The 26,916-nt window shown below is 41.5% G+C and overlaps 1 protein-coding gene across 1 annotated transcript in view; it reads left to right on the forward strand.

Annotated features, from left to right (window-relative positions):
• HPSE2 (heparanase 2 (inactive)) overlaps window positions 1-26,916 on the forward strand; it is a 611,494-nt gene that overhangs the window by 474,215 nt on the left and 110,363 nt on the right. The window contains exons 8-9 of the mRNA XM_053922432.2: window positions 518-624; window positions 5,707-5,821. Coding sequence (XP_053778407.1) covers window positions 518-624; window positions 5,707-5,821 — 222 coding nt within the window. The remainder of the gene's footprint in view (window positions 1-517; window positions 625-5,706; window positions 5,822-26,916) is intronic.

Below are 26,916 nucleotides of genomic sequence, written 5' to 3' on the forward strand. Positions count from 1 at the left end.
TGGGTCAGTGATTTTTTCTTTTTACACTCACTGCACTTATTTCAAAGTGTGTCTGTGACACGTATACATGCCCTGGTAATTATAAAATACTTTCCCCGGACATTGATCTCTGCCCCCTCTCATGATTCGTGACTTGAGATGCGTGGACGGTGCACTCATCCGTGGACGTGCTGTAACAGAGTGTTAAGAAAATTTGCTTCTCAATGCTTTTTAATATGGAAATATCATAGATTTATATTTTCTTATAAAGGGTGTTACAGTCAGTTTGTGTCCTGGAGTACGCACTTGTTCTCTTGTCACATTGGATTTACTTAGGAAACAATGGTTGTTTCTTTGAATGGGCGTGTTTCAATATTAATGCTTGTGTGGGGGGTGCATCAACATAAGAAAAGCACAGGTCATTACCACCTGGGAGCAAGGGATTGGAGGAATTTCCTTAAGGGAATGCGTGTTTCTTCTCATTTGGGAACACCTCTGAAAAATCTCACTCTCCCCCTCTGCTTTTGTCATGTGACAGGTGGTTAATACATACACCCCAGGAAAGAAGATTTGGCTTGAAGGTGTGGTAACCACCTCAGCCGGAGGCACAAACAACCTTTCGGACTCCTACGCTGCAGGCTTCCTGTGAGTAACACTTGCACTTTCACCCCGGGCGCTTTGAGGAAGGACAGTGAAACTGCGACAGTTGCTCAGTGTTCTGCCTGTGCAAGGGGGGAGTTCGTTCTTGTTGAAAATTCTTCATCCATTTATTTGTGAATGCATTTTACCATTAACTAGACAGTGATTAGGGACTTCTTTAGATATTAAAATGGCAGACACAAGCATCAGAACAAAATAGTAGCAGCAGTAGTCGTAAAAGTAATAAGTTTATTTAATGTCTCCAATGCAAACCATAGCGCTGACAACATACACTGTCTCATCTAATTTTCACTGTACTCGTGGGGGATAGGTAGGAGCATCACAGGATTTTTGCCCTCCAAAATCCAAACATTGCAGGAAGGGACACAAGAAGTCAGTAAGTGAAGTCATAGAACATAAATGCCATAATGATACTAATTTTAACTCGACAGTGCTTACAATGTGCCAAGCACCGTCTAAAGTGCTTTATATATAGTTAATAATTTAACAGCCAGTGAAATAGGTACTGTTGCTTTTTAACAACCCAGTAAGATAGATGCTCTTATTAGTTGCTGAGATTGGGCCGGAGCCCCGACAGCCAGCTCCAGAGTCTCCCCTCCTTGCCACTACGTCATACCACCTTTCTTTCTGCTTCACAGGGCCTGTCTATAAAAGAAAAGTGATAGACATGCAAAGGAATCAAGAATTCCTCTCACTGGGAGGATCAGGAAGGGCTTCATGGAGAAGGTGGCATTTCAGTGGGACCTAGAGAGATTACTCGTTCCTGTTGGTGGAGGGCCGTGGTGATGGGATGGAGAGCATTCTCAGCTGAAGGAATGGGGGAGGGGGATAAGTGTGATGAGAGCCTCAGCCTCTGCGGGGGGTGTAGGAGGGCTGAGACTAGGGAGGGGGTTTACCATCAAATCATGGAAGGCCTTAAAAACCTGGCAGAAGAAACAAGACCTTCTTCTATACTCAGTGGCAAGCCAGTGAAGATTTTAGGGGAGGAGAGAGACACCATCTGACCTGTATTTGAAAACGTTGGCTTTGGCAATAGTACACTCAAGAGTTTGGAGAGGCAAGGGGTGGGAAAATGAATTTGAAGGCTACTGCAGTTGTCTGAAGAGCAATTTAAGCCAGAAGAATAAGGGCCCCTCACTGGCCTGTCAGTGTTATGTAGCAGGGACAAGCCCCTCAGGACTACAGACTAACCTGGTCTAGTCTAGTCCCAAGACCCTGGCTTTTTGACTGAGCAAGATCTCCTAAGAAGCATCTTTGATACATTTGTGGAGGACAAATCAGGCCAGGCAAGTAGATTGCCTTTACAGGTGGAATCCTGCAAGTGCAGATGGAGATAAGGAGACAATGTGAATACACTGTGATACCGAGGGTCTTCCATTCACATGTCCTTGGCCCTAACATTGAATGACACAGAGCAGTTGTTAATGGGCGTGGTTCAGATGAATGAAATGGAGTGAATCAGCATTTGATACAGTGTTGCAGAGAGGCTTCTTTCAACAATACACTCCCACTGGCTTTCACTGTGAGCCCTGGGGCAAGGGGAAGGAGCCAGATTGGCAGTCAGTACTACAGGGGACCTCTTGGAATCAGCAGTGGAATGGCTTTTGCAGAGCTTTGCAAAAAAAAAAAAAAAAAAGAACTCTGCTGCAGGGCCCAGCAAACAGCCCGGTTGCATGGATTGTTTTTATGAGCATTGTTCCCTTTAGGGGATGATGTGAAAAGAGGAATACCACAGACCTCCACGGAGGGAGCTAGAGAGACACCTGTCTTTTCGTAAGCATCCCGATGCCAGAGATCTGTAGATCTCCGTAGTCATTTTGCAGAACACAGATAAACAGAGTGGTTCAGATTTTAGTTGTAGTTCAGGCACACATTGCTTAGTCAGCACAGATCAGATGAAAAGTAGCTTGTTCTGCTCCTGGTCTTTGTTATACCATTATCTCCCATTTGCTCTTAATTCCACTGGCAACTATCCATCCAGCTTTGTGTCCTTTGAGTTCAGTTCTCTTCAGGGGTATAAATTGCATCCTGGGGAAAAAAAAGTAAAGCATGATAGAAAGTTCCAGAAATCAAGAAATTGGAAAGAAGGCATTTTTAGCCTTTTTTCAATATATGGCGTAACTGTGAGCTTACTAGTACACGTACCTGTGCAATCATGGATCAGAATTCTTTACAGCCAAGTATCCAAGGGTAGTTTTTCCCATCAGCACTTGGAGACTCTTCGGTGCACCACATAGACCCTCGGCAAGCTTCTGCGTCTCCAGCTTCTAGCAGTGCCTGGCACGTTGCAGACATTCAGTAAACTCTTGGGGAATGGAAAACAATGGCTGCGGTAGCATCCCTGGTGCAATGTTTCCGTCAGCTCACACCTTTCTCCGCTTGAGCAGAAAAGGGAGACTTGGAACATCATTTGTCATTTATTTCCCCTTCTCAGGGCCTATTATTGCAGGAAGAAGAAGAAGATAACTGCACTACTAACCATCCACTCAGTAGCAGGGGTTCTGGTCATAGTCATTTTTGAACACTACAGGGATGTGTATACCATACAGGATGTGGGTTTGGAGAGGAGGGTGCACATCCTTCCCTTTCACATGAGAGTTCCTGCAAAAACTCCCTATGGACTAGCAAAAAAATCAAATTTATTAATTAACATTTTGTTTGTTAGTTATATATATATTATATATATACATATACACAGTCTCTGCAGGTGACTGTGCTAGGCTCTGTAGAGGTCCCAGGTAAGAATGTGATACCATCCCTGTAAGTGCATATATGTGTACAGGTTATTTGCATACCTGGTGCTTTTTACAGATGACTTACATGGTCACACAAGCATGTTTTTTAATCTATCCTCAATGCTGAGAACAAGGCCTGGCATTTGCAGTTGATTAATTAGTACTCTTGAATGAAGAATAAATGAACAAGCAGGATCTTTTTATATATAAAAATTCCAAAATAAGGTCTTGTTTTGACATCCAGATGCTGCTTGGTAAAGGAACTCACATATATGTAATTATATATTTATTCATCAGTTTGTTTCTTCTTTCTTCCAATAAAGATAGGGATAGAAAGGAGAAGAAGACACGTTTGTTTTCATAGATAAAAACTTGTTAGAGATAGACTGTATTGTATGTGTGCTATTTTCTCATTGAAGGAACACTGCTTTAGGGAGGTATCTGCCCAAAATACATATTATGGTTCTACCCCAAGGCCTTTAATACTGTTTCTCAAAGGAAAAGCTAAACCCGTTATCCTGATTGTACAAGGTTGCTAAGTTAATAACAATAATAAAGGCAAGTAGCTTAACCACGTGATATTCCTAAAGTAATTTTAAGTCCCTGGGTTACGACTTCCCAGTCAGAACAACAGGAAAGGTTCTATCGTATTATTGTTCTTTTTCATTTAAAACTTCTGTTTCTGTGGTTTGTTTTGCTTTGTGTTTGGAACTCTAATTATCAGCAAAGATTTGCTAGTTTTTAGAAGAATAGCATATCATTGTCAATGTGAAAAATATTTGAAAATATCAATGCTATGCATTCATAATATAAAAATTAACAATGCTCTTTATTGCAATAAGGGAACATCTTAATTCTGTAGGTCACTGGTTTGGAGTTCCATATGGTTTGAGTTTGGGGAAATCGTAACTATGCATAATTTGTCCCTTGTATGCTGAATGGTGATTCTTAAAGTTCCTAGAATCTAATTTGATCCAGATCAATTTCAGCATGATAAAGAGGACTGAACATCTACGGTGTACTAGGAACTCTGGTGGGATGTTTTGGGTACAAAGCTAACACATATGTCTGTTCCTGATGAGTTTATAACCAACTGGGAGATGGCAGAGAAGTAAGCAACTGATTACAATTTAGTGGGCTGGCAGAGGGTATGGATAAGAGTTCTGGGAAGTACAGAGGAGGAAGGTATTACTGCTGACCAGGGCAGCAGAAGTTAGAAGGAGGAGATGCTTAACTTGGAGATTAACAGATGGAGAGAAATTTGCCAAATGAGGTGGGTTAGAGGAAGACAGACAGTGAATACTGAGCAGAAGTTAAAACATATATAAAGCCTCAGGTAAACATGTGAAAGCATGGTGCACTTGGGCAGCCAAGAGCAGTTTTATGTGGCTGAGAGCCTAGGGAATGGAGTTGAGGGTGAGAGAAGGGGGAATAAGAGGTGAAGATGAAGCTAGACACACATGCTCAGGAAAGATTGTGAAATGCCTTATTTTCTACACTGAGAAGACTGAACTTCTTCTTACATATATATTATTACAATTAGAAGTTTCCCTAAGTTTCAGAAGTCGGAATACAAAGATAAAAAGTAAATGAATTCATGAATGAATGAATGAACTGAATTTGTAAACGATGAAGGCAGAGTTAGCATGGGTGTTGGAAGAACCAAGATAACAGTATTTTTGAAGTGCGGCATGCCCTGGAAAGTAGGTGCTGGGCATAGTGGGGTATGCGAGAAGTGCCTGAGCAATGCAGGTCCTCCTCTATGACTGGTCTGTGATAGTCGCATGGTTAGTTACAGTACCAAGGACATCACTATTGCGTCGACTGCTGATGGTAATATATGAGCAATACAAATGACTGGACCGCTGCTGCACGGGTCAAAGGAGCGTTTGCGTTAGGGACACAGGAAAGGTGTGTGTACGGTGATCGGGTATAAGCAGAGTTTAAGTGATGGGAAGGATAGTGTGTGTGCTTCTGTGATTGTGCATCCTGTGGCCAGGGGGCAATGATAAGGCTTACAAGTGGGTAGGGTGTTCGTTTTATTTTTGAATACTATAGGAATAAGATATAAGTCATTATCCACAAGCTGCTTTGTGATCAAGGGCAATTCATTTTACTCTCTGGACTTCTGTTTCTTTTCCTATAAAATGGGAGGTTAGATTTGATAATCTCTAAAATCGCTTCCAGCTGTTTATTCAATGCTTAAAATAATCTTCTTCTTTAAAGTATGAGGTAAAATTGGGGGGGTGGATAGTATGTTCTCCAGTCTCTGTAGAGCTTGTTATATGCCATTTTAAATATATTGATGTAGCTTTCTCCCCCTGCTTTTTAGATGGTTGAACACTTTAGGAATGCTGGCCAATCAGGGCATTGATGTTGTGATACGGCACTCATTTTTTGACCATGGATACAATCACCTCGTGGACCAGAATTTTAACCCATTACCAGTAAGTGTGAGATAAAGATTCCCAGCTTTTTTCCCATGTCATTCAGTTCTTTTGATCGTGCCTCGTTCCACACTGAGGGGATTTCTCTTCCTCTGTTATCAGTTAGTTTCATAAATTGGACTGGAGCATTCTTGACCCATTCCACAGACGTTTGGCTTCCCCACCCACCACCCACACACACCTCTGTAAGTGCGTGCATGCATACATGCAAACAAACACACACATTTATATGTAACACATTTGTGTATTTATTTACTGCTGTAATTTTAAGAAGCTTTGTGCATTTGAGATTCCACATCTACTTGTGGCCTGTTTGAACTCTGCTAGAGAGTGAATTTTTCCAGATTGTTTTCTTTAATGCTAATAGGAGACATTAGTTAATGTCAGATGCAACATGTTGAAAGCAGATGGGAGAGTGCTTTCCAAGATCAGATACAGTAGGAACGCATCTCTTGGAGAGTGGCTGAGTGAGGCGCACTTAGAGTCAGATGTTGATCCCTGTGTGAGAACGAGGGGATTTGCCCAGAGCACCAGCTTCTCTGGCAAAGCAAAGGAAATAGAAAGCGAAAGAAGAATGGCAAAAGCAGAGGTCTGGGTTTGTCTGGGTACGGACCTGTTGGAGAAATCCCACTTAGTCCAGAAAAGCTGCGCTTATCAGAAATATTGCATGGTCCATCCTTTCCACAGACATCTTGGTCACGATGCAAGGTCAGACTCCTCTCATTAACCCATAGAATGTCAGATCTAGGATCTCCCTTCGAGATGATCTAGTTCCACCTGATGTAACAGAGGGACTGGTAGCCCGGGAGAGGGGGGCAGGCGGGAATACAGCAGGTAGAGCCAGCTCTAGAACCTGTCCCTTGCCCTGGCCCAGTGCTCTTTCTACAGAAGTACTGTTTCCCACCCCGGGGTCCACAGTAAACAAACCTGTTGGAACCAGTGAGTGTTTCTGCCATTTGCTTCCCTCTGCCTATTCCTAGGCCTGAACCAGGAAGCCTCCGAGCATAGAACAGAGAACAGCTTGCCACCCAACAGCACCATTTCCATGTCTCAAAACAATCCCTCTAGTCAGAGTTCTGAATAACTACTGTATCAACGATAGCACATCACTTTAATGAAATGACAACACTGAAACTGACCGGCACAGTTGCTGTTTTCACAGGGCCAGGATACCTCTCTCAAAGTGTTTGGGGGCGGGGTGTGGAGGGTGTGAAGGGAAATTGCCATTTGGAATCTTAGGGTTTGGTGTTTGTTTTGAGCTCATAAACTTGTGGATAAAAACAAAATAATAAGTAGAAAAATATCTTAAGCAAATATAATGCTACGAGAAACCACTTCTTAATCATCAGGTAGTGAGGAGGAGATCAGTATAGGAAAGCAGACATGTAACTCGGAGAGAGAGCTCTGTGACAGGGGTCGGGGAGTCTCCTTTCGAGCGCACACACAAGGAAGGCTGGCTTCTCTGAGGTGGCATTTAAGCTAAGATTCCAATGACAAGAAGGGGCCAGCCATGCGGATTCGGCAGGAGAGCTCGCAGGCAGGGGAGGAGGCTAGCACAAAGGCTTCACAGCCCGGTTCCTGTGTTTGAGGAATCACAGGAACCACAGCGACTGGAGCCTGGCAGGGAAGCGGAGACTGGCTGGCCAGGAGGCCCGTCAGAGTCAGATCACATAGGGCTGCTTGTTTTCTGTATTAAGTTTTATTTATTGTTATGTTTATTTTTTATTGTTGTTCAATTAAAGTTGTCCCCATTTTCCCTCATTACTCTCCCCTACCCTCCCCACCCCCAACTCCCACATCCAGTCCTCACCCCCCACCATTGTCTTTGTCCATGGGTCAGGAGTTTGACTTTTACGGTAAGTAGTATGAAAGCCACTGGACAGTTTTATGCAGAGAAGTAACATTTAGAAAGATCACCCTGGTGTAATTAATGCATCAAATGTGAGTAATAATTTCTTTAATAATGTGGATAATATTTAATTTACAGAGCACTTTCATATATGGTACATCAGTAATGTTCTGAACACTCTGTCCTCCCTCCCCTTTCCCTTTTCCTTTCCTTCCTTCTTAGTTTATTTCTTCCTTCACTCATTCAAATCTTATTCACTCTTCTCGATCATGTGTGATGGGCCACCATGATGAACCAAAGAGACGCGGAACTCTTGGAGCTTATAATCTAGTGAGGTATACTGAGAAATGGGAAATAAATAAACATGAAGATAAAATAATTACACTGTCATAGTCGCTCTGAAGGGAGTCTGGTAGTATGACTATACTTATTTTGCTAAAGAGAAACTGAGGTTAGTAAGTGACTTATCTAATAAGGTCAGACAGGTGGTAAGAGCTGGAAGTCTCAGAGTTTCTCACTTCCAATCCCATTTTTGCCTCATGCTGCACTACTTCATGCAGTACTCTCTGTTTTGAGGTCAACGTTTGCCTCAGAATTGGGTCTGGAGATGGAAAACAGGCATTTTAAGGAATCTGAGAAAACAAAACCTAGGCTAGAAAAAGATAACCTTTGGGTGACCAGACAGGCTTGATTTCCAGAGGTGGACAAACCTGGGTTCCAAAGCAGGATCCTGCATAGGTTAAAGACGCGAGTCTTCCAGGCTTTGTTTTCTCAAATGACTGTTGCTACAGGTGACTTCCTTTGAAAGCACGAGAGACCTGAGCTGATGGTGGCGGTAGCAGAGCTCACAGAAGTTCATAGGAAGCTAAAACACATCCCACTGATTTAACACAAATGAGCTGGGCAGCTGTGTTTCTGGAAACACCAAGCTCTAATAAAGAAACCGTGTGTAAAAGCACTTAAAAGGTAGCAGCCTTTCTTTTTATCTTTCTTTGCACTAATAAATTCTGCACCTTGTAAGTGGAGAACTTTGCAGCTGGAGAGTGTGTCCTAAGTCCCCTGGAAAGAATCTCCTAGGCCAGACCAGGGCACCGGCCCGACAGTGCTTGCCAGCAGCCCCCTGGAATGCGTAGTGGAGGTGGGCCTGGGCCTTGTACAGGGGGCCACTTCGGAGGGCTGCACAGCTGATAACCAAACACTGCCAATAAAAACTTGCAGATTTTATGTTGTGATTAAATCTTCAAGAGAATTTGTTAAGAGCTTAGGGGATTACTGAGTTGTGTTTTGGTTGCCTCCCAGAAAAATCAGTATTTTCTGTTCCAGCTCCTTCAAACCTAGCTCAGTACGTTTCAGGAAAGGTTTTTACTAGAAAACACCATTTTGTTTTTGCTTTTGTTAATGTTCTACGGTAAACTTTGTAAAAGTTAGGGTCATGGCCTAATGGCTCCTCACCCCTGCCACCGACTCAGTCAGCTTTGACCCCAGTTTGCAGGATTCCAGCCGAGCTCTGACAAGGCCATTTCCCAGCCTAGGGTAAGAGAGAAAACTTTTCTTCAGAAAAGATCATTCTCAGTGATATCCATGTTCTTTATGGTTCTTCCCCTAGAAAAGTGCTAACTCTCCTCCTATGGGGAGATTTTCCTTCTCCTGGGAAGAGGAGAACATGTAGTTCAGCAGTGCTTCATCAGTCAGCTCCCACCCTTTTCCCCTGACCCCCGTGCCATTGGGAAAGAGGGAACGTGCGAGCCTCCATAGCCAGCCCGCCAGTCCTGGGCTCCCTTGGGAGTAAGTGATGTTTGTGCATAAGGGATCTGCACGTTCAGTGGACATAGTCCAGACCCCGCCAGTCAAGGACATTCTCCTAAGAGAGAGTTTGGGAATTTAGCTTGCTGCTTTTTTTTCTTTAAGAGCTCAATTTACAGAACTCTCAGGGAAAGGAATGGTGAATTACTAGTCAACATCGTCTTCACTCCCACGCCAGCCTAGCAAATATAATTCAATTACAGAAACATTAACACTTCAAATGTATCCGGTTCTGTGCTAGGTATTCTGGGGACGTGCAGATAAATAAGATACAGTTCCCTCATCCACAGAGCTAACAATCTGGTGTGTGTTTGTATTTGAGGGGTTACAATTTAGTCCTCTGTTTAGAAGGAAATAGAAAATGAGTCCACATTGGATTGACTTTTCTATATTGAGCATAGTGGTGGAATATTTATACTTGCTACAGCATTCTTTGTTGCTGACTGCACCTGCTGGATAACAAAGAAACATTCAATTCAACCCAGTAGACACTTATTGAACACTTGCTGTGTACATTGTTCTGGAATACAGTCAAGGAGTCATGGATTGTAGTACAACTCACTAGTCTATGGTGGCATTAAACCTATGGCTGTGGCTCCCATAGCAACAGCATCTGAGCGAAGCCACTGCTGATTACATGTCATTTGGCCATTGGAAAGAAATTGAATCGTGGTGGTGCCTGCCTAGCATCCATAGTCAGCCTATCAGAGGACTAAGGTGCTAGGTGCTCCATTCTTGCTTCCCTTCAAAAGGTTAGACAGTGCCCCTTACGCACTGCACAACGGTGACATGGACACAGGGTCAGCTTAAATCTGTCCCTTTCCTGAGGAAGAACAGCCGATTACAAACCCACGTCCTACTGAGATAGACTGATGCACAATTTCTTCCTGATACACCACCTAATTAGGAGGCCTTGTGGGAAGCAGCAGGAGCCTGGTGTAATGAAAAGATTCACGATTCTAGTCCTAGCTCTGCCATTAGTTAGATATATATCTTTAGATTCCAGTGTTTCATCATGTAAATTGTGATAAAAATGTCTGCTCTATCTGCCTCCAAAAGATACTGTTACGCTCCTTGAGAAAATTGGATGTGACAGTAGGATTCTGATTTTGTGTATACGTGTACACACAGAAAATTACTGGAAGACACTACATCTAAATGTTAAAAGTGGTTTTCTTTGCGTAGTGGGATTACAGATAGTTTTTCTTTCTTTCTTTGTGGATTTTTTTATGTAAAGTTTTACTACAATCAGCATTACTGCTTTTTTAATCTGAAAAAATAAAGGCTATTTTTAAAAGTAAAAATAGAGTATTTTGAAAAGATTAAGTGCTTTAAATAATTGAGCAAATATTCTTGCCTGATTCACTTATCATTCATTGATTGGTTCATCAAAAACACTGACTACACTTGTGCTATATGCTAGGTAGATACTGTGCTGGACCCTGGAAGCACGGTCTTGCCCTCAAGGAGCTTACGGTGGAGGTGGGAGACAGATGACTCAGCAGGAACTGTGGCAGAAGCACTTTGTCAGGACAGAAGAGGAACAGAAGCCAGTCTGCTTCAGCAGACATGAGGCGTCAAGAAAGTTTTTCTGGAGGAGACATCGGAGCTGGATCTTGAAGGGAAAGAGCAAGTTAATCAAAGAATAGTTTGGGGTCTGAGGAAGATCTTCCAAAGAGAGGCAATAGCATTTGCAAAGTTACAGAGGTGTTAATTTTTCAGAGTCATGGTGGATGAATTATGAAAAATTACTTAGTCAGGCTGAGTGGCCCCACAGGCTGAGTGAAGATCAAAGAATTGCAAAGCTGGAGGTAGTGAGGCAGGGATGGTACAAAACTCAGCCAGACCAGCCTGTGACCTGTTTCTTGGCGTAGCTTCCTTTCTCTTTCTTTTCTTTCCCGTGGGAGCCGTCAGGAAGATAAAAGAAATGGAGTGTACCTGTTTAGGGGTAGCTGTGATGTGAAACCCAATCCTCTCATTAGAGGCCCTGACAAAACCTTCTCCATGCACAGCCTCCCTTTGTGGAAACCTGCAGCTGCTGAGAGAAGGGCGTCCTGGGCTGCGGGATCAATCGCTGGGACTCGGGCTGGCTCCACATTAGTGGCTGAAGTGCCTGGGCTGCGTGCCCAGTGGGCATGACTTGCTTCTTTCCTCCTCTGTGCCTCTGAACCCTGCTCCTCGGCTCAGGGCCTGTGCCTGCATTGTCTGACAAGGCGGGCGGCTCTTTGGCTCCTAATGCTTTAAATGGAAGCCCCTCTGATTTTTTCCTACAGTACTCATCCTTTGCTTATTTGTCAACCTGAGAGGTATGCGTGGATGTCAGCGGCAGACATCAGCAGTTGGAACTTCCTGATGGAAGGTGCCTCGGAAGCAGGTAGAAAGAGCTCTGCCCATGAAATCAGAAGGTGCAGGCTCAGAGTGCAGCACCACAAGGTTTCGGTTGCTTGAGTCTGAATTCCCAGTTCTGTAAAACGGGGCTCACTCTGCTGGGGTTGGGCCTGGGGAGTATTTTCATGTCATGCTTGAAAGTAGGGTCGGTGCTGGAATCAGACTGCCCTGAGTTTCCAGTTCAGCTCTACCAATTGCAAGCTCTGGGTCCCTGGACAGATTTCTAAACCTCAGTAAACTTCAATTTCCCTCCTTAAAGTGGAGACAATAGAGTGTCTATCTCAGAGGGTGGCTGGAAGGGATTACTTGAGCCCATGCATATGTAGCTTTTACTGCATGGTAAGTACTCAATAAAGGTTAGCTGCTAAAAGTTATGTTGTAACAATGTAAAATTCTGTAGTCACAGTAATAATTATTATTAGTAATGTGAACTTAACTGTGGTGAGATTGTATCCATTTGAGTATCTGTACAGATATCTGGAAATCAATTCAAGTTACAACTAATGTATGAAAAGTAGGTATTTTTGTAAAAATTCTATTACCAGAAAATTAGAACAAAGAAAGGAAAGCTGTGATTCTTGCACTTGAGAGGAATTGACAGAAAATGGTTAAAGGCAAACTTAAAATCACATTTTACTTTCCTCCAGGGAAGATGCTGCCAGCCTTTCCTAGCGAAGGCAATTAAGGCAGCAACCACACTGCAGTACTAGCTCTAACACCTTCATCTGGTATTTACAAATGGCCCAGTGAGCCCTGGAAACTGCGCTGTGTCACATCGGAGTGCTAATGACAGTACATTACGTGAATCATTGAGAAGCAACAATTGAAATTCTTACTCAAGTATTTGTATTGTTCCCAGAAAATCAACTGAGGGGTTCCAGCTACAGCTAATTGTGTGGCAACCTAAATAAATTAAGGAGAAGAAACAATTATAGCCTCACTGCATTTGACTTCAGGAGCAAGGCCAGCTCTGGAAATGAGAAGCTTCACCTCCCCTAACCTCATCAGCTCACCTAAAAATACTAGAAAATAATCTAAAAATAATCTGGAATGCTCTGTGGGGGGTTTGAAAGATCTTTTATAAGTGCCACAGTATGACAAACTTAAGGTTTTTTCTTTTTAAATATTATATTTGCAAATACTAAGGGTACAATGATGTCTGGTTATGATGATTAGGAACTAACAAAACAGGCCTCTCAGTGAAGTGAACATGAGAGCCGAAAAGAATACATTATGTTTTATCTAACTCAATTTCTTGTGTGTTGTTTTTTTAAAAATAAAAGCAGAAGTATTTTAAATAGAATTGGAAGAAATAAAGTTATTCTTTTTTTGCATTTATATTAATTTAGGGTATTTTCTTTTTAAATAATGGCTTTGTTGAGGTAAAATTCATCTACCACAAAATTTATTCTTTAAAAGTGTACAGTTTGCTTGTTTTTAGTGTTTTCATAGAGTCGTGCAGCCATCACCACAGTTTATCTTAGAATATCAACTGAATGGGACCTCATCAAATTAAAAAGCTTCTGCACGGCTTAAGAAAATAGCATTAAAATGAAAAGAGAACCAACTGTATGGGAAAACATATTTGCAAATGATACCTGGGACAAGGATTTGATCTCCAAATATATAAAGAACTCACATGACTCTACTCCAGGAAGACAAAAAACCCAATTAAAAAATGAACAAAGGACTTGAACAGATACTTCTCCAAGGAGGACATACAGAAGGCCCAGAGACATATGAAAAGATGCTCAGCATCACTAGCCATCAGAGAGATGCAAATTAAAACCACAATGAGGTACCACTTCACATCAATCAGAATGGCCATCATAAACAAATCAACAACAATTGTTGGAGAGGATGTGGAGAAAAGAGAACCCTAGTGCCCTGTTGGTGGGAATGCAGACTGATGCGGCCACTGTGGAAAACAGTATGGAATTTCCTCAGAAAACTAAAAATGGAACTGCCCTCTGACCCAGCAATTCCGCTGCTGGGATTATACCCTAAGAACCCTGAAACACCAATCCAAAAGAACCTATGCACCCCAATGTTCATATCAGCACAATTTACCATAGCCAAATACTGGAAGCAACCTAAGTGCCCATCAGCAAATGAGTGGATCAAAAAACAATGGTACATTTACACAATGGAATACTACACAGCAGAGAGTAAGAAGGAGCTCCTACCCTTCACGATAGCATGGATGGAACTGGAGAGCATTATGCTAAGTGAAATAAGCCAGGCAGTGAGGGACAAATACCATATGATCTCACCTGTAACTGGAACCTAAGCCAACAAAACAAACAAGCAAGCAGAATATAACCAGAAACATTGAAATTAAGAACAATCTGACAGTAACCAGAGGGGAGGAGGGAGGAGACAGAAGGGGGAAGGGTTTACAGGAACTACTATAAAGGACACATGGACAAAACCAAGGGGGAGGATGGAACCATGGGAGGGAGGTGGGTTTGGCTGGGGTGTGGGGGAATGGTGGGGGAGAAATGCAGACAATTGTAATTGAACAACAATAAAATAATTTTTTTAAAGTATACTCTGGTTTCTCTTCAGATCGTATAAATCTTTTGTCTTTTACTAAAAAAGTAAAAAAATAAAATTCAAGTTTTGTAGGAAAAAAAAAATATATATATCACCTGAAAAGGAAACCCTAACCCTATTAGTATAGGTATATACCTGTTTTCCTTTGCCTCCAGCCCCTGGAAACCACTGATCTATTTTCCATCTCTATAGATATTTGCCTGCTCTGGATATGTCATAGTATGGAATCACACATTATGTGGTCTTTTGTGACTGGCTTCTTTCACTTAGCATGTTTCCAAGATTCATCTGTATTATAATCTGTATTAAAACTTCATTCCTTTCTATTGCTGAAAAATTCAATATTCCATATTTAGATATACCACACTTTATTTATAAATTGATAGGTATTACAGCTCTTTCTATTTTTTGGCTATTATGAAAAATGCCACTAGTAAACATTCATGTAAAGGTTTTTATGTGATATATGTTTTCATTTCTCTTGAATATATATGTTGAAGAGGAATTGCTGGGACATGTGTTTAACTTTTTGAAGAATTGCCAAGCTGTTTTCCATAGTGACTTCATTATTTTGTATTTCCACCAGCAATATATGAAGATTCCAATTTTTCCACATCCTCATCAACACTTGTTATTTTCTGTCTTTTGGTTATAGCCATCCTAGTGGGTGTGAAGTGCTATCTCATTATAGTTTTGATTTGCATTTCCCTAATAATGCTGAGCATCTTTTCTTGTGCTTATTTGCTATTTGTGAATCTTCTTTGGGGAAATGTCTATTCGAATTCATTGCATGTTGAAAGGGGACCTATTTGTCTTTTTATTGTTGAGTTGTAAGAGTTTTTTTATAATACAAATCCTTGATCAGATATGTGATTTGCAAACATATTTCCCAATTCTATGTTTTGTCTTCTCATTTTCTTAATGATGTCTTTTAAGCACAGAAGTTTTTAATTTTGATAAAATCCAATTTATCTACTTTTTTGTCAGTTGGGCTTTTGATATCTAATCGAAGGCCACTGAGATTTACTCCTATGTTTTCTTCTAAGAGTTTTCTAGTTAGCTCTTACATGTATATTTCTGATCCATTTTGAGTTAACACTGTACATGGTGTGAGGTAGGGATACAATTTCATTCTTTTGCATGTGGATACAGTTACAATTGTTTCAGCATCATCTGTTGAAAAGACTTTTTGTTTCCTCATTAATTGTTTCTGCATCTTTGTTGAAAATCAACTGACCATAAATGTAAGGGTTTATTTCTGCTTTCACAATCCTACTCCATTGATCTATATATACGTTTATCTTTATGTCAGTATCATACTGTCTTGATTAATGTAGCTTGGTTGTAAATTTTGAAGTTTGGAAGTGTGAGTCCCAAAAAGAAACTGTTACTTATTTTTCAAGATTGTTTTAGCACTACTTTCAGTTTTGGGTGGTGTGGCAGCTGCTCATAGCTCAATAAATAAATTTCCAATGTTTGCAGTTACTCCAAGTTCCTTATCATGTGTCAAGGTCATTATTAGTGACACCATTTATTTCAGCTTTACAAATCCATTGGCTCAGTAACAACAGCCATGCTGACTTTAGGGCTCGCCGCCCCATTGTAATGATAATATCCTTTTCCTCCCCAAATGGGGAGAATGAACAACAGTCGAGGTACCATTTTTGTGGCTTGTTTCAATCCTGCTCCTCACTGCTCAGCCTCTAATAGTAAATCAACTTTTGTTCGTTAACAGGTGGTACATCAGGGGACCCTTACTAGCTAACCTCACCTACTGTGTGGGTGAGAGCACTCACTGCCTGATCCTGGGAAATCTTTGTGTATCCCTAAGCCTGGCCTGCAAAGCTCTGTCCTTCCTAATCCAGAAAGTCATGCCACTGTCCGCATCCCACCCTTATCACCAAAGCTGTCAAGAACTGTGGAGAGCCTGAGATTTTACCCTGCTTGCCAGCTGTATGTTAGTTTCTGCTGCTTCATAGATACCGACTAAAGACACAAGACTCTTGGGTCAGGGACAAAAGACTTTAGATATCCATGCCCAGCAAGCAGCATGAGCCTTAGCCTATTTCCATGGGTTCTTCTGGAGGCCAGGTTGCACTGGAGCAATGCAGTGGGCCCAGATGAATGCCACACAGACAACTGGTTTGAGTTGCAGCTGAAAAGTTCAGCACTTCTTAAGCGAGCAGCAAGCATTGTAGCAAGCAGGAAACAAGCTAGTCTTGCTCCCCCCGGGGTGAGCAGTGAAATGGTAGTCTCACCGTGGTCACTGTGACCTACTTAGTTGCCTGTGTGAGTAACTGCATAAACTGCTTTTGATCAGAAGATATGCAAGTCTTGCAGTCTCGCACACTCACCCAGAACCTGCAGGCACAGTCAGAACTGGGGCCTACTGCCTTTCCCAACAGTCTGCCCCTCGGCCCTATCTGTGCTTGGCTGAACTCATGTTTCTATCTGAGTGTACCCGTGTGCCGCTGCGCCCACCATTCTGATGACTGAGAGCCTGGGACCAGATTTGTTGCATTTGTCTCATACAGCATAATGGTTAATTTTATGTGTCACTTTGGCCAGGCCATGGTACCCAGTACTTAGTTAAACAATATTTTTGATATTTAAACAAAGGTATTTTTTGAAGATTAGGTTAACATTTAAATCAGTAGTGAGTAAAGCAGATTATCCTACATCATACTGGTGGGCCTCAACCAGCTGAAGACTTGAATCAAAACAAGACTGACCACCGAGCTGGAAGGAATCCTGCCAGCAGATTGCCTTTAGACTCTATAACTGCAACTAGCTCTTCCCGGGGTCTCTAGCGTGCTAGTCTGCCCTGATGATTTTGGACTTGCTAGCTTCCATATCACGTAAGCCAATTACTGCAAATCAGTCAGATAGGTAGGTAGATAGATACAGATACAGACATAAACCCACATAATCCATCGGTTATTCATTCTGTTTCTCTAGAGAACCTTGACGAATACATACAACATTTAATAAGCCTATTATATCCAGGACCTTTATAAAATACTGACCATATTGTATTGTGATTAATCCATTTATCTCTCTTTCTCTCCTCTCCCAGGAGCAGGAGAAACACCTGAGTTGAAAGTGACTATGAAACCTTGGGTGATGAAACTTTATTTTAATAAACTCGGTCATCCTCAGACATAGTAGGCATTCAGTAAAGGTTTGTTGAATGGGAGAGGAGCTGAGTGTATGAGTGCGTGATGGAATTTCTTCAGTTCCCATAGTTGCCTTCCTTAATATCTCCATTCACCAACAACCAAAAAAAACCCTAGCTATCTTTCACACACATTGACTCTATTACAATTTTTCTTCATTTTTCCTAAGATAATGTTTTTCTCTCCAGCTTCTAAACTTCATTAATATTGAATCTGTATTCGTTTATGCATTTAGTATGTATGGTGTTATCTATAAATATTTTTAGTCTTTCGCAAACTGGTTATATTTCCCTTCCTAGATTGTAAATTCCTTGAGCGTAGGGACTTGATATACTGATCCCCATATCTCCTCTATTACCAAGTACAGAGTCAGTACCTAATAGACACTAAAAAATTGTCTCCTGAATTGGGCTATCTCAAGCTAGGGTAGGGGGTCCCTGGTGCAAATGTGCTAATTACCCACAGCTGGTCTTAAAGGTGTTTCTGATTATTAGTTAGCAATTCAGATTCCCTTTAGGAAGTATGGCCTTTTTGTTAATGACCACTTTAACTACCATACTTCTCTGTAATGATTGGTTGCCTTTAAAATGAGCCCATAACTAGATGTTTAAGAGAGTGTACGTGTGAAGGTCCTGTGAGTGGAATAATGAAATGCTCAGAGACCCAAATTACATGGGCATTGAATTGTTCTAGATATCCTAGTTTATACACCTCAGTATCACCTTTATCTTTTAGCTACAAACAAATGAGAACCTGCTATATGCCAAGAACTAAGTCATTTCATACCAAATTTTTATCCTTAAACAACTGGATATATTATGTTTAATCTACTGTTGAGGAAAAGGAGGCCCAGAGAGTTTAGGCTGTTCAAACAGATCACTCGCAACCTACCTAATCTTCATACCTTGCTCAGCCCTTCAAATTCCATCTCAGCAAGTGTCGTTACTCTAGTCTCTGTGATCACACGGAGCCTCTTTAGCTCTTGTCTGATCATTGCCGCAACCTCCAATAAACCCTCCGCAGTGCCAGTCAGAGCCATGGCCACGTCTTTCCCCTTCTTCAAAAACCCCATTGCCTACATAATTCCCCGACTCCTAACACTGCATTCAAGGTCTTCCACAATTTGGACTTCTTTTGCCTTTCTAAGTTCTATTTCTAGCTAGTTACTCGCAGATTACATGACTTCCACTGAAATCACCGACCCTTTCTTACCCCAATTCCAGACTTTGCTCCAAAGCCCATCTCTAGTGCCACCTTCTCTCATGGCCCCAGTAGAAATCTCTCACTCTGGTTCTCTCACGGCACTTTGATTGTATGTTGCGCTTGGGTCACACTATACATGGTGTCTATCATATTTATAAATACACAGGTCAATCTCTCCTTTTAGAAAATGAGAAAATTGAAAGCAGAGGATATTATGACTTATGCCTAGCACATAATAGGTACATAAGGAAAGCTTATGAAGTTGGCTGGGATTATATTGAAAGGAGCTTGAATTTTGGGTGACTCGGCATTAGGAAGCCATACCCCACTCTGAGGAAGAGTTCCTGCCGGAAGGGACACTGATTGTAAATTCTTTAATCACTCTCTATACTGGACACACCCACCATTCAGGCAGTTGCTTATCAGCTATAGCATAGACAGAATGGAATCTCAGATATATTCAGCACTACTTTCTAAGTGTTTTGCCAGCTCTGAAAAGTACCTGGTCCAGTGGTTCCATACCCACTCAAATAAGACTTGAGAGGGAGTTTGAAGGGTGAGAGAGAGGTAGCTTGCCAAATGAAATGTCTTAGAAACACCAATTTAATGACTTACATATAAATTAATCATAAACATGTGGATTAAATTTCCCCAGAAAAGGCATGTTTTGGCTCTCTGTGGACCACAAATGATTGAAAAATGATTGGATATATTTCCTGAGCCCCAAAACTAAGAAGGAGCAGGTCTATACTTCTTTAACTGCAAATATTAGTGCAATAGATAAATTATCCAGGGGGTCTGGGGAGGTTAGAAATATGGACAGGAAATAAGAAAATAAGATTCAGCTTGAAAGTATACTCCAGGTACATCTGGGGCAAAATAATCAGAAACAGAGAGATTTTGTTTTAGGGAGAACCCCAGAAAGTTAGGAAGACTACAAGACATTAAGGGTTATTTCTAGTTGACCTGGTCCATGTGATAGAAGGCTGGTCATTCTTATTCCCGAGGATGCAAGAGAAAAGGCCCTGGACTATTGAATATGAAATGCTACTCGTTGCCCACAGAATGCAAGCAGAGCCTTTGCTTTTGATTATACCAAGATTTACCTGGTAGAAGAAGGGTTTGGCTAAAATTAAACTAACTTTTCCAGATAACTCAAGAAAATAAATGACCAAAGTCAAGACTGTAGTCTTTGAGCATAGAGCCCAGGGTCTGAATTCTGAAGCAAGAGACACTGACACCCAAGCCCAAATGGATACCTTCACCAGGGGAGAGCACAATCTGTTTGAAGTCATAGTGCATTATGGGCCATCCACAGAAGGCCTTTCTAGAAGTGTTTTTCCTTCCTTGACATTTGAAAATACTTTTTGAAGAGGTCAGACATCTATCTGAATAGGCCAAACTACAGTACAGTCGTAATAGACAACTTCTGACTTTGGAAACTGGGCCATGTTTTGCGGTGTTATCAAGTACATTGGTATGAAGACCAAATGCCCTAGTTCCAAGGAAATAAAAAGAGGTTTTCTTTGAGTCTAGAAAAGAGAATTGAAGAAAATAACCTATTACTTCCTAAGAAGTAGGATATCCTGATATTATAGAAGTTTCTGGATGCCCAGTGAAGTGTGAGAAAACTAATAATGGTCAATGACAGTAACAGTCTTCTACATTTGTGTGATGTTTTGCCATTTACATGGTACTCTATGTAAATGCTTCCATAAACTTCTCAGTAACTCCCAGGCAACGTCACTATCTCATTTTTACAGATGAAGAAAATGAAGTACAGAGAAGACAAATAATTCGGAGCAAGTGGCGGTGTCAGGGACTCCAGCCATGTTTTTTTGACCCCTAATTCAGTATCCTTCCTATATCTAAGTGATTTTGTAGCTTATCAGTATGACCCTGTAGGGAAGAAGTCTCCATGGCTTATTGAAAGTCTCTTTACACAGTGCAAATCCTTGTTGATCGGATTGATTGTATGGCCTAAGCATTTTCTATGTTAACTCATTTAATGTTCACAGCACTGATGTGCACCTTATTATTATCCTCGCTTTAAGATAAGAGACACAGGTTCAGACGGATTCAATGACTTGTCTCCTGTCTGGTTGGTAAAGTGGCTAGGACTCAAAGCTAGGCAGTCTATCTCCAGGACTCATTCTCTAGCCACTACATGGTACTCTGTTTAGAAATTGCTTTATCATAAACATACTTTTCTCTGGCGAGAGGAAAGCTGTATCAGAAGAAAGTTAGCATCTAATCCTGGGTGTATCTAAACCTGGCGTGCAGATTTTAATGAACTGCATGTTTTTATACTGGAGAAAAGCTGAGGTGACATACCTATCAGCAGATGGCACACTGTGACTCCAGCCTACATATGTAACTCTTTTCTCAGCCACTATGTGATTGCTGAATCCTAAATAGATGGGAGAATTCCAAAGGGAAAGAGTAAGGAGTGATATTTAAACAGTATAATTTTTCAATGGTATGACCCCTAGAAGCATAACCAGCAATTCCCATCGGCAGGATGGTTGCTTCTTCTTTATTGGGCATGTGGAAATTGAAAAGGTATAATTTTTGATTAGGAGGAAGGACAGTGGGCTTTGGGTTTTGGTGTTGGTACAAGCAGACAGGCCTGTCTAATAGTTTTCTCTTACTGCGTTGTAGAGAAGTAGTGATGAGGGGAATTGGACTCTAGAATAGACATTTTAATTCAGCTCCTCCTTGTTTAAATCTACTACCTTAATGGAAAAAAGGCGGAAAAAATTGTGAACATTTAGATAGTTGAGTCACAGCTGCCAGAGCCTTTTTCTGATAGGCTGACTAAATTCTGTAGTAATTCCATGAGGAGTTTGAGTCAAAAACGAGGATTCAAAGGGAATGAAAAGAATCATTTTGATCAAGAATGAGGAAAAAATTGAAGTCTTATCAAGCAGTGGTATGCAGCACGTGGAATGAGTGTGAAGGGAAGATAGACCACTTATAAATTCTTCTTAGGGAGAGCAATCTGGGTGGTGAAGGGACTGAATCAAAGACATAAGTTTGGGTTGAAAGTCCTAGGGAATGTAGGCTAAAGAAGGGCAAACTCACAGGTGACGCGAAGGCTGTCCGACATGTAAGAGGCTATCATTTATAAGAGTTAGGTTCCTCCTACAGGGCATAGATTTCTTGTAAGGCACAGGCCTGCGCCCAGGGTGGAACCTGAAAGGAGGAGGACTGTAATTCCTGTGAAAAGTGATGAGCCAGGATTCAAAGCCCAAGTCTGACCCGAGAGCACTTCCTCTTAACCATTAGGTTACTTTACAGGAGGGCTGAAATTTATACTCCACAACTCAGATCTTTAGAAAACAAACTTTAACTCATCGCACTGAGCTCCTAACCCTGCTTGAGAATAACAAAACACAACAACAAAAAGCAACTTGCCAATTAAAGGAAACTGAGTCTTTTCTCCTGATAATTTTGCAGACTTTTCCGAGTTTCCATCTCTTTCTCCGTTTCTTCCTTCTAGATGCCATCTGGGTACAAGGGGATGTGGATCTCATGTGCTGGTAATGGGGAGGGACAACATGTTCCATCATCTGGGTACTCACTGACCTTCACTCAGTCATCCCCCCTGATTACTTGGTGCACCACCCTGGTGTTTACTTGAGGGGAGCTGGTGTGGCCAGGTCCTTGGGCTTCATGTTGGCACCTTCTGCTGGGCATGGGTGTTGCCATTGCTCCACATTAAGCTCCCGTACTCCGGGACTTCCTTGTACCATCACCAAGATTCTTCCAAAACAGCAATTGTCTGTGGGCTCACAGAGCACATGGGAACTTGTGGATCTCCTTCAGGAAAGCAAAGGCCCGGCAACTGGGAAGCACTCACTCAGACTCTCCCTTTGTGGAATCACACCAAGCCAGCCACCACTTCTGTGCCACTACAGGTACCCATGGTTGTCTCCCCCACCTCAAGTTTCATATGAAAAGTAGGACACACACACACACTCTTCTTTCCATTGCTCCTTCTTCCTGGCCTGAGGACAAGGGGGATGAATACTGCATCTCTTTTCTGTGATCCAGATAACTTCCTAACCCTGGTTTTACGCCCTCCAAACCTTCCCTCTGTCAGTCCTACCCTCAGTCCTCCCTGCAGTAGGGCTTCCGGTGCAACTTGATGTTCAGACCTCTTAGCATTGCTATGTTAAGAAAACCTTTAAGAACCGTGAGGAGGTTCTTAATAAAATCTACTTTCTAAAACTTTGCCTTACTAAGTTTATTGAGGCCAAGTTGAAACTCAAAGCTGAGCCTTAATCCTTCTGTTGTAAGTGGTTTCTGACCTTCTGAAGCTTGAATGTATTGTATTCAATGTATAAAGAGTTGAAGGGCAGTAAGATTTACAGAGAATCAAAGTTAAATTGGTTATTTTATATATTCTTTTGTTTCAGTGAATTTTTTTTCATTTTTTTATTGTTGTTCAATTACAGTTGTCCCCATTTCCCCCCCATTACTCTCCCCTGCCCTACCCACCCCCCACCTCCCACCCCCCATTGTCTGTGTCCCTGGGTCCTTTATGCATGTTCCTTGACTTGACCCTTCCCATTTCACTGAAATGTTTTATAATTTTTTAAATTTAAATACATTCATTTTAGACCTCAAAATATCATTCTTGCTATACTTTACTGCCCTCTGTAAAGCAAATCAACCAGAGTGCTTAGCATAATCCTTTATCCAAAAATGCTAGGAGAAAGAAGGTTCCGAAGAGGTGTTCTAACCTGGGGAAGGAGGGCAGAAGTTTTTAACAGGACTTTAGCAGGAGGGGTCAGCTGGAGTGCAGCTAGTTTCGGGAATAGTTGGATGAACACAGTTCTCAGAAGAGGGAGGAATTGCACTTGTGAATTAGCAGCCACTGTTTGGGCAGTTCGAACTTTATTAAGAGTAGAGAGGAACAGCTGTGGGAGCAAGGATGTGCTAAGGCCATAGTGGAAAATTCTCTGGCCTTGAGTGTCTCTTATTTTATAAGTGGAAAAATACTCCAGTGTCTCTGTTCAGCATGCAATAGACTGTTTTCTGAGCAACTGTGGCTCAAAAGCCTTTGAATACAGTAGGCTTTCCATCAGCGTCTGCTTTGCTGGGCTGAGAAGAGGCCGTGTCGGCGAAAAACTCACCAAAGAACAGGTGAGACAGGCATAAACAGATTATTCTATCAAAACAAAAGTATGTTCAAAGTACTGTAAAATTCAGGGGAAAAAAGTGGCATTTTTGCAGAGTCTTAACACTCAATTCACACATTGAAGGATGGTAATGATGATGATAAATATAATATTAATATAAGCTACTATTTATTAGACCTAGCATGTCCTAGCCACTTTATATACATATTATCTTGAATCCTCAAAATATCCCACTTAGTCCCTTTGGTCTGCTGTAACAAAAATACTGTAGATTAGGTAGCTTATAAACAACAGAAATTTGTTTCTCATAGTTCTGGAAGCTGGAAGGTCTAAGACCAAGGTGCCAGCAAATTCAGTTTCTGGTGACGTCCCTCTGCCTGTTGATAGCTGGCTGTCTTTTCTCTGTGTCCTCACATGGTGAAAGGATGAGGGATTTCCCTGCGATTTCTTGTAAGGGCCCTGATTCCACTTGTGAGAGCTTCAATCAACCTCGCGAAGGCCCTGCTTCCTGATAGCCTCGCACTGTAGGTTTCAACGCACAGATTTTGAGGGGAGACATAACGTTCAGTCTACAGCACCCACTGGGATAGATCTTAGTTACTTCAGAAAAAGTAACAAGTGAAGCTCACAGAGGTTCAGTGACCTGTCCAAAGCCAAATTTATAAACGGCAGAGCTCAGATCTGAGCCTGGGACAGTCTGGCTGCAAAGCCCACCATCATTCTCCTGCACCAGTGTTTCCAAAGTGTGGGACCAGCACCACTTCCACACTCCCATGGGGAGAGGACCCCGGGTGTGCTGTGGATGAGATTAGGAGACACCTGCCCTGGCATTACGTCACACTGAACCCCATAGTGGGGGAATTACTGCCGTTTCAGTTTTCTGTTCAAGTATGAGAGGAGGTTTCCGTGGGGTGGAAGCTGTGCTTACACACCTTCAGGCTTGCCACTCTCCCATCTCACAGAGCCTCGGGCTCAGAGCACTTGGCAGCATTCTCGCTAGAATGTAATCAAGCAGTTTTTATAGTCCTTATTTTAATGGCTAACTTTCTAATTATGGAAAAAAGGTGCTCTTTAAAATTTTACATAATTTTAGGGATTGGCCGGGTAGCTCATTTAGTTAGAGCATGGTCCCTATACACCAAGGCTGTGGGTTTGATCCCTGGGCAGGGCACATGCAAGAATCAACCAGTGAATGAATGCATCAGTAAGTGGGACAACAAATCAATGTCTCTCTCTCTCTCTCTGTCCCTTTCTCTCTCTGAAATCAATCAATACATTAATTTTTACAAAATAAAATTTTACATAATTTGATATGAAGTTTCCAGTTTATACACTTATTTAAGTTAAAACGATTTTTTTTAATATTGGGAAAATATTAGTGGAGATAGCTGAGGAATATGTGACAGTGGCCTATGCGAGTGACCCGTGGGACATGAAGGCTCTGCAGCCTCACTGAATGGGACCCCTCCAGATCAACAGTGACAGTGGGAAATAGCTGCTGGTGGTGAAGGGAAAAGCACTCCAGGGGGAGGAAGTGACTCATAAAATGAGAAGCTTATCAAAATATGGTGCATTTGGAAACAGTGAACTGTTTGGGGAGCTTAGATATGCATGGTGGATATCAAAGCATGAAACTAGCAATGTTATTATTATACATGAATCCTTTACCTTATAATTTATAACAGAGATGAGACTGATGTTAAGCAGTATCCTTGTTTCTTTTGTTGTCCATTGTGAACTCTTCTTTCCTTTTCATAAGAAAGTGCCATAACCTTGATTAAAAAGTAGAAAAGCTCCATTCTGTGTAAGTAGGCAAGTGATGAAGATGAAGAGAATCAGAATATGCCACCCCAAAATATGCCACTTTAGCATAAGGATTGTTTGAAGGCAGTTAAGAGGCAGCAAATAAACGCAGGAAGAATAATGTATTGGCCTAAAGCAGAATGTAAATTTCCCTTTGTAAAGTCTTCCCCCTCACTTCTCCCATACCAGAAGGAGGAAAAACAGTGATTATCACTGGAAGCAGAAAGTCAGCATCCAGATGGGTATACATAGCCCTGGCTGGTGTGGCTCAGTGGATTGAGTGCCAGCCTGGGAACCAAAGAGTTGTCAGTTCAATTCCCAGTCAGAGCACATGCCTGGGTTGTGGGCCAGGTCCCCAGTAGGGGGCATGTGAGAGACAACCACACATGATGTTTCTCTCCCTCTCTTTCTCCCTCCCTTCCCTTCTCTTTAACTAACTAACTAAATAAATAAAATCTTAAAAAAAAAAAAGATGGGTGTGCATAAACAACCCTTACTAAAATATCACCTGTGTTCTATTAGATACATTAGTTTCCCCTACATACCTCGGATTTACATTACCACAGCTTACTGCTCCTGGAAGCCCAATATCCTTTTCCTTAGTCTTGCCACTTCTCCTCTCCACAAATACATTGCCCTTTGTCACAATAGTGTAAAACCTGAGTCTACCTGCTTCTTTGGGTCTTCTTTTCTATGAAGAACTCTATGCATGTGAAAGTTAAAATGTTAACATCAAATAAAATTTGTATGCCTTTCTCCTGTTCATCTGTCTTTTGTCAGTCTAATTCACAAACCCCAGATGCCATGCCGAACCTAGGAGGATAAAATTTTTCCTCCCCTACAAATGCCTGTTAAAGCAAATAAGGCCTATCATACATTTTTCCGAATGGAATGTGGGCAAATAAGGAGGCTGTTTTTAGGTTGCAAAATATGCTTCCATAAGTAAGGTATGCCCACCTCCTTAAAGAAATGTAGTTTTAGGAAAATTTCTGACTCTTTCCAATCTTCTGTCTTCAGTTATTTCAAGTAAAATAATAGTAAAATAAATATATGATTATTTACATACAAAGTAAATTATACTCATTCTAACTAAATAAGTTAAATAATTTTTGAGAAAGTCAAAAAAAAAGAGTTTGATGACAGTTCAACCTTCTTGTGTAGAAAGCAAAG

The sequence above is a fragment of the Desmodus rotundus genome, chromosome 4 (genome assembly GCF_022682495.2).
Source record: "Desmodus rotundus isolate HL8 chromosome 4, HLdesRot8A.1, whole genome shotgun sequence".
Classification (NCBI taxonomy): Eukaryota; Metazoa; Chordata; class Mammalia; order Chiroptera; family Phyllostomidae; genus Desmodus; species Desmodus rotundus.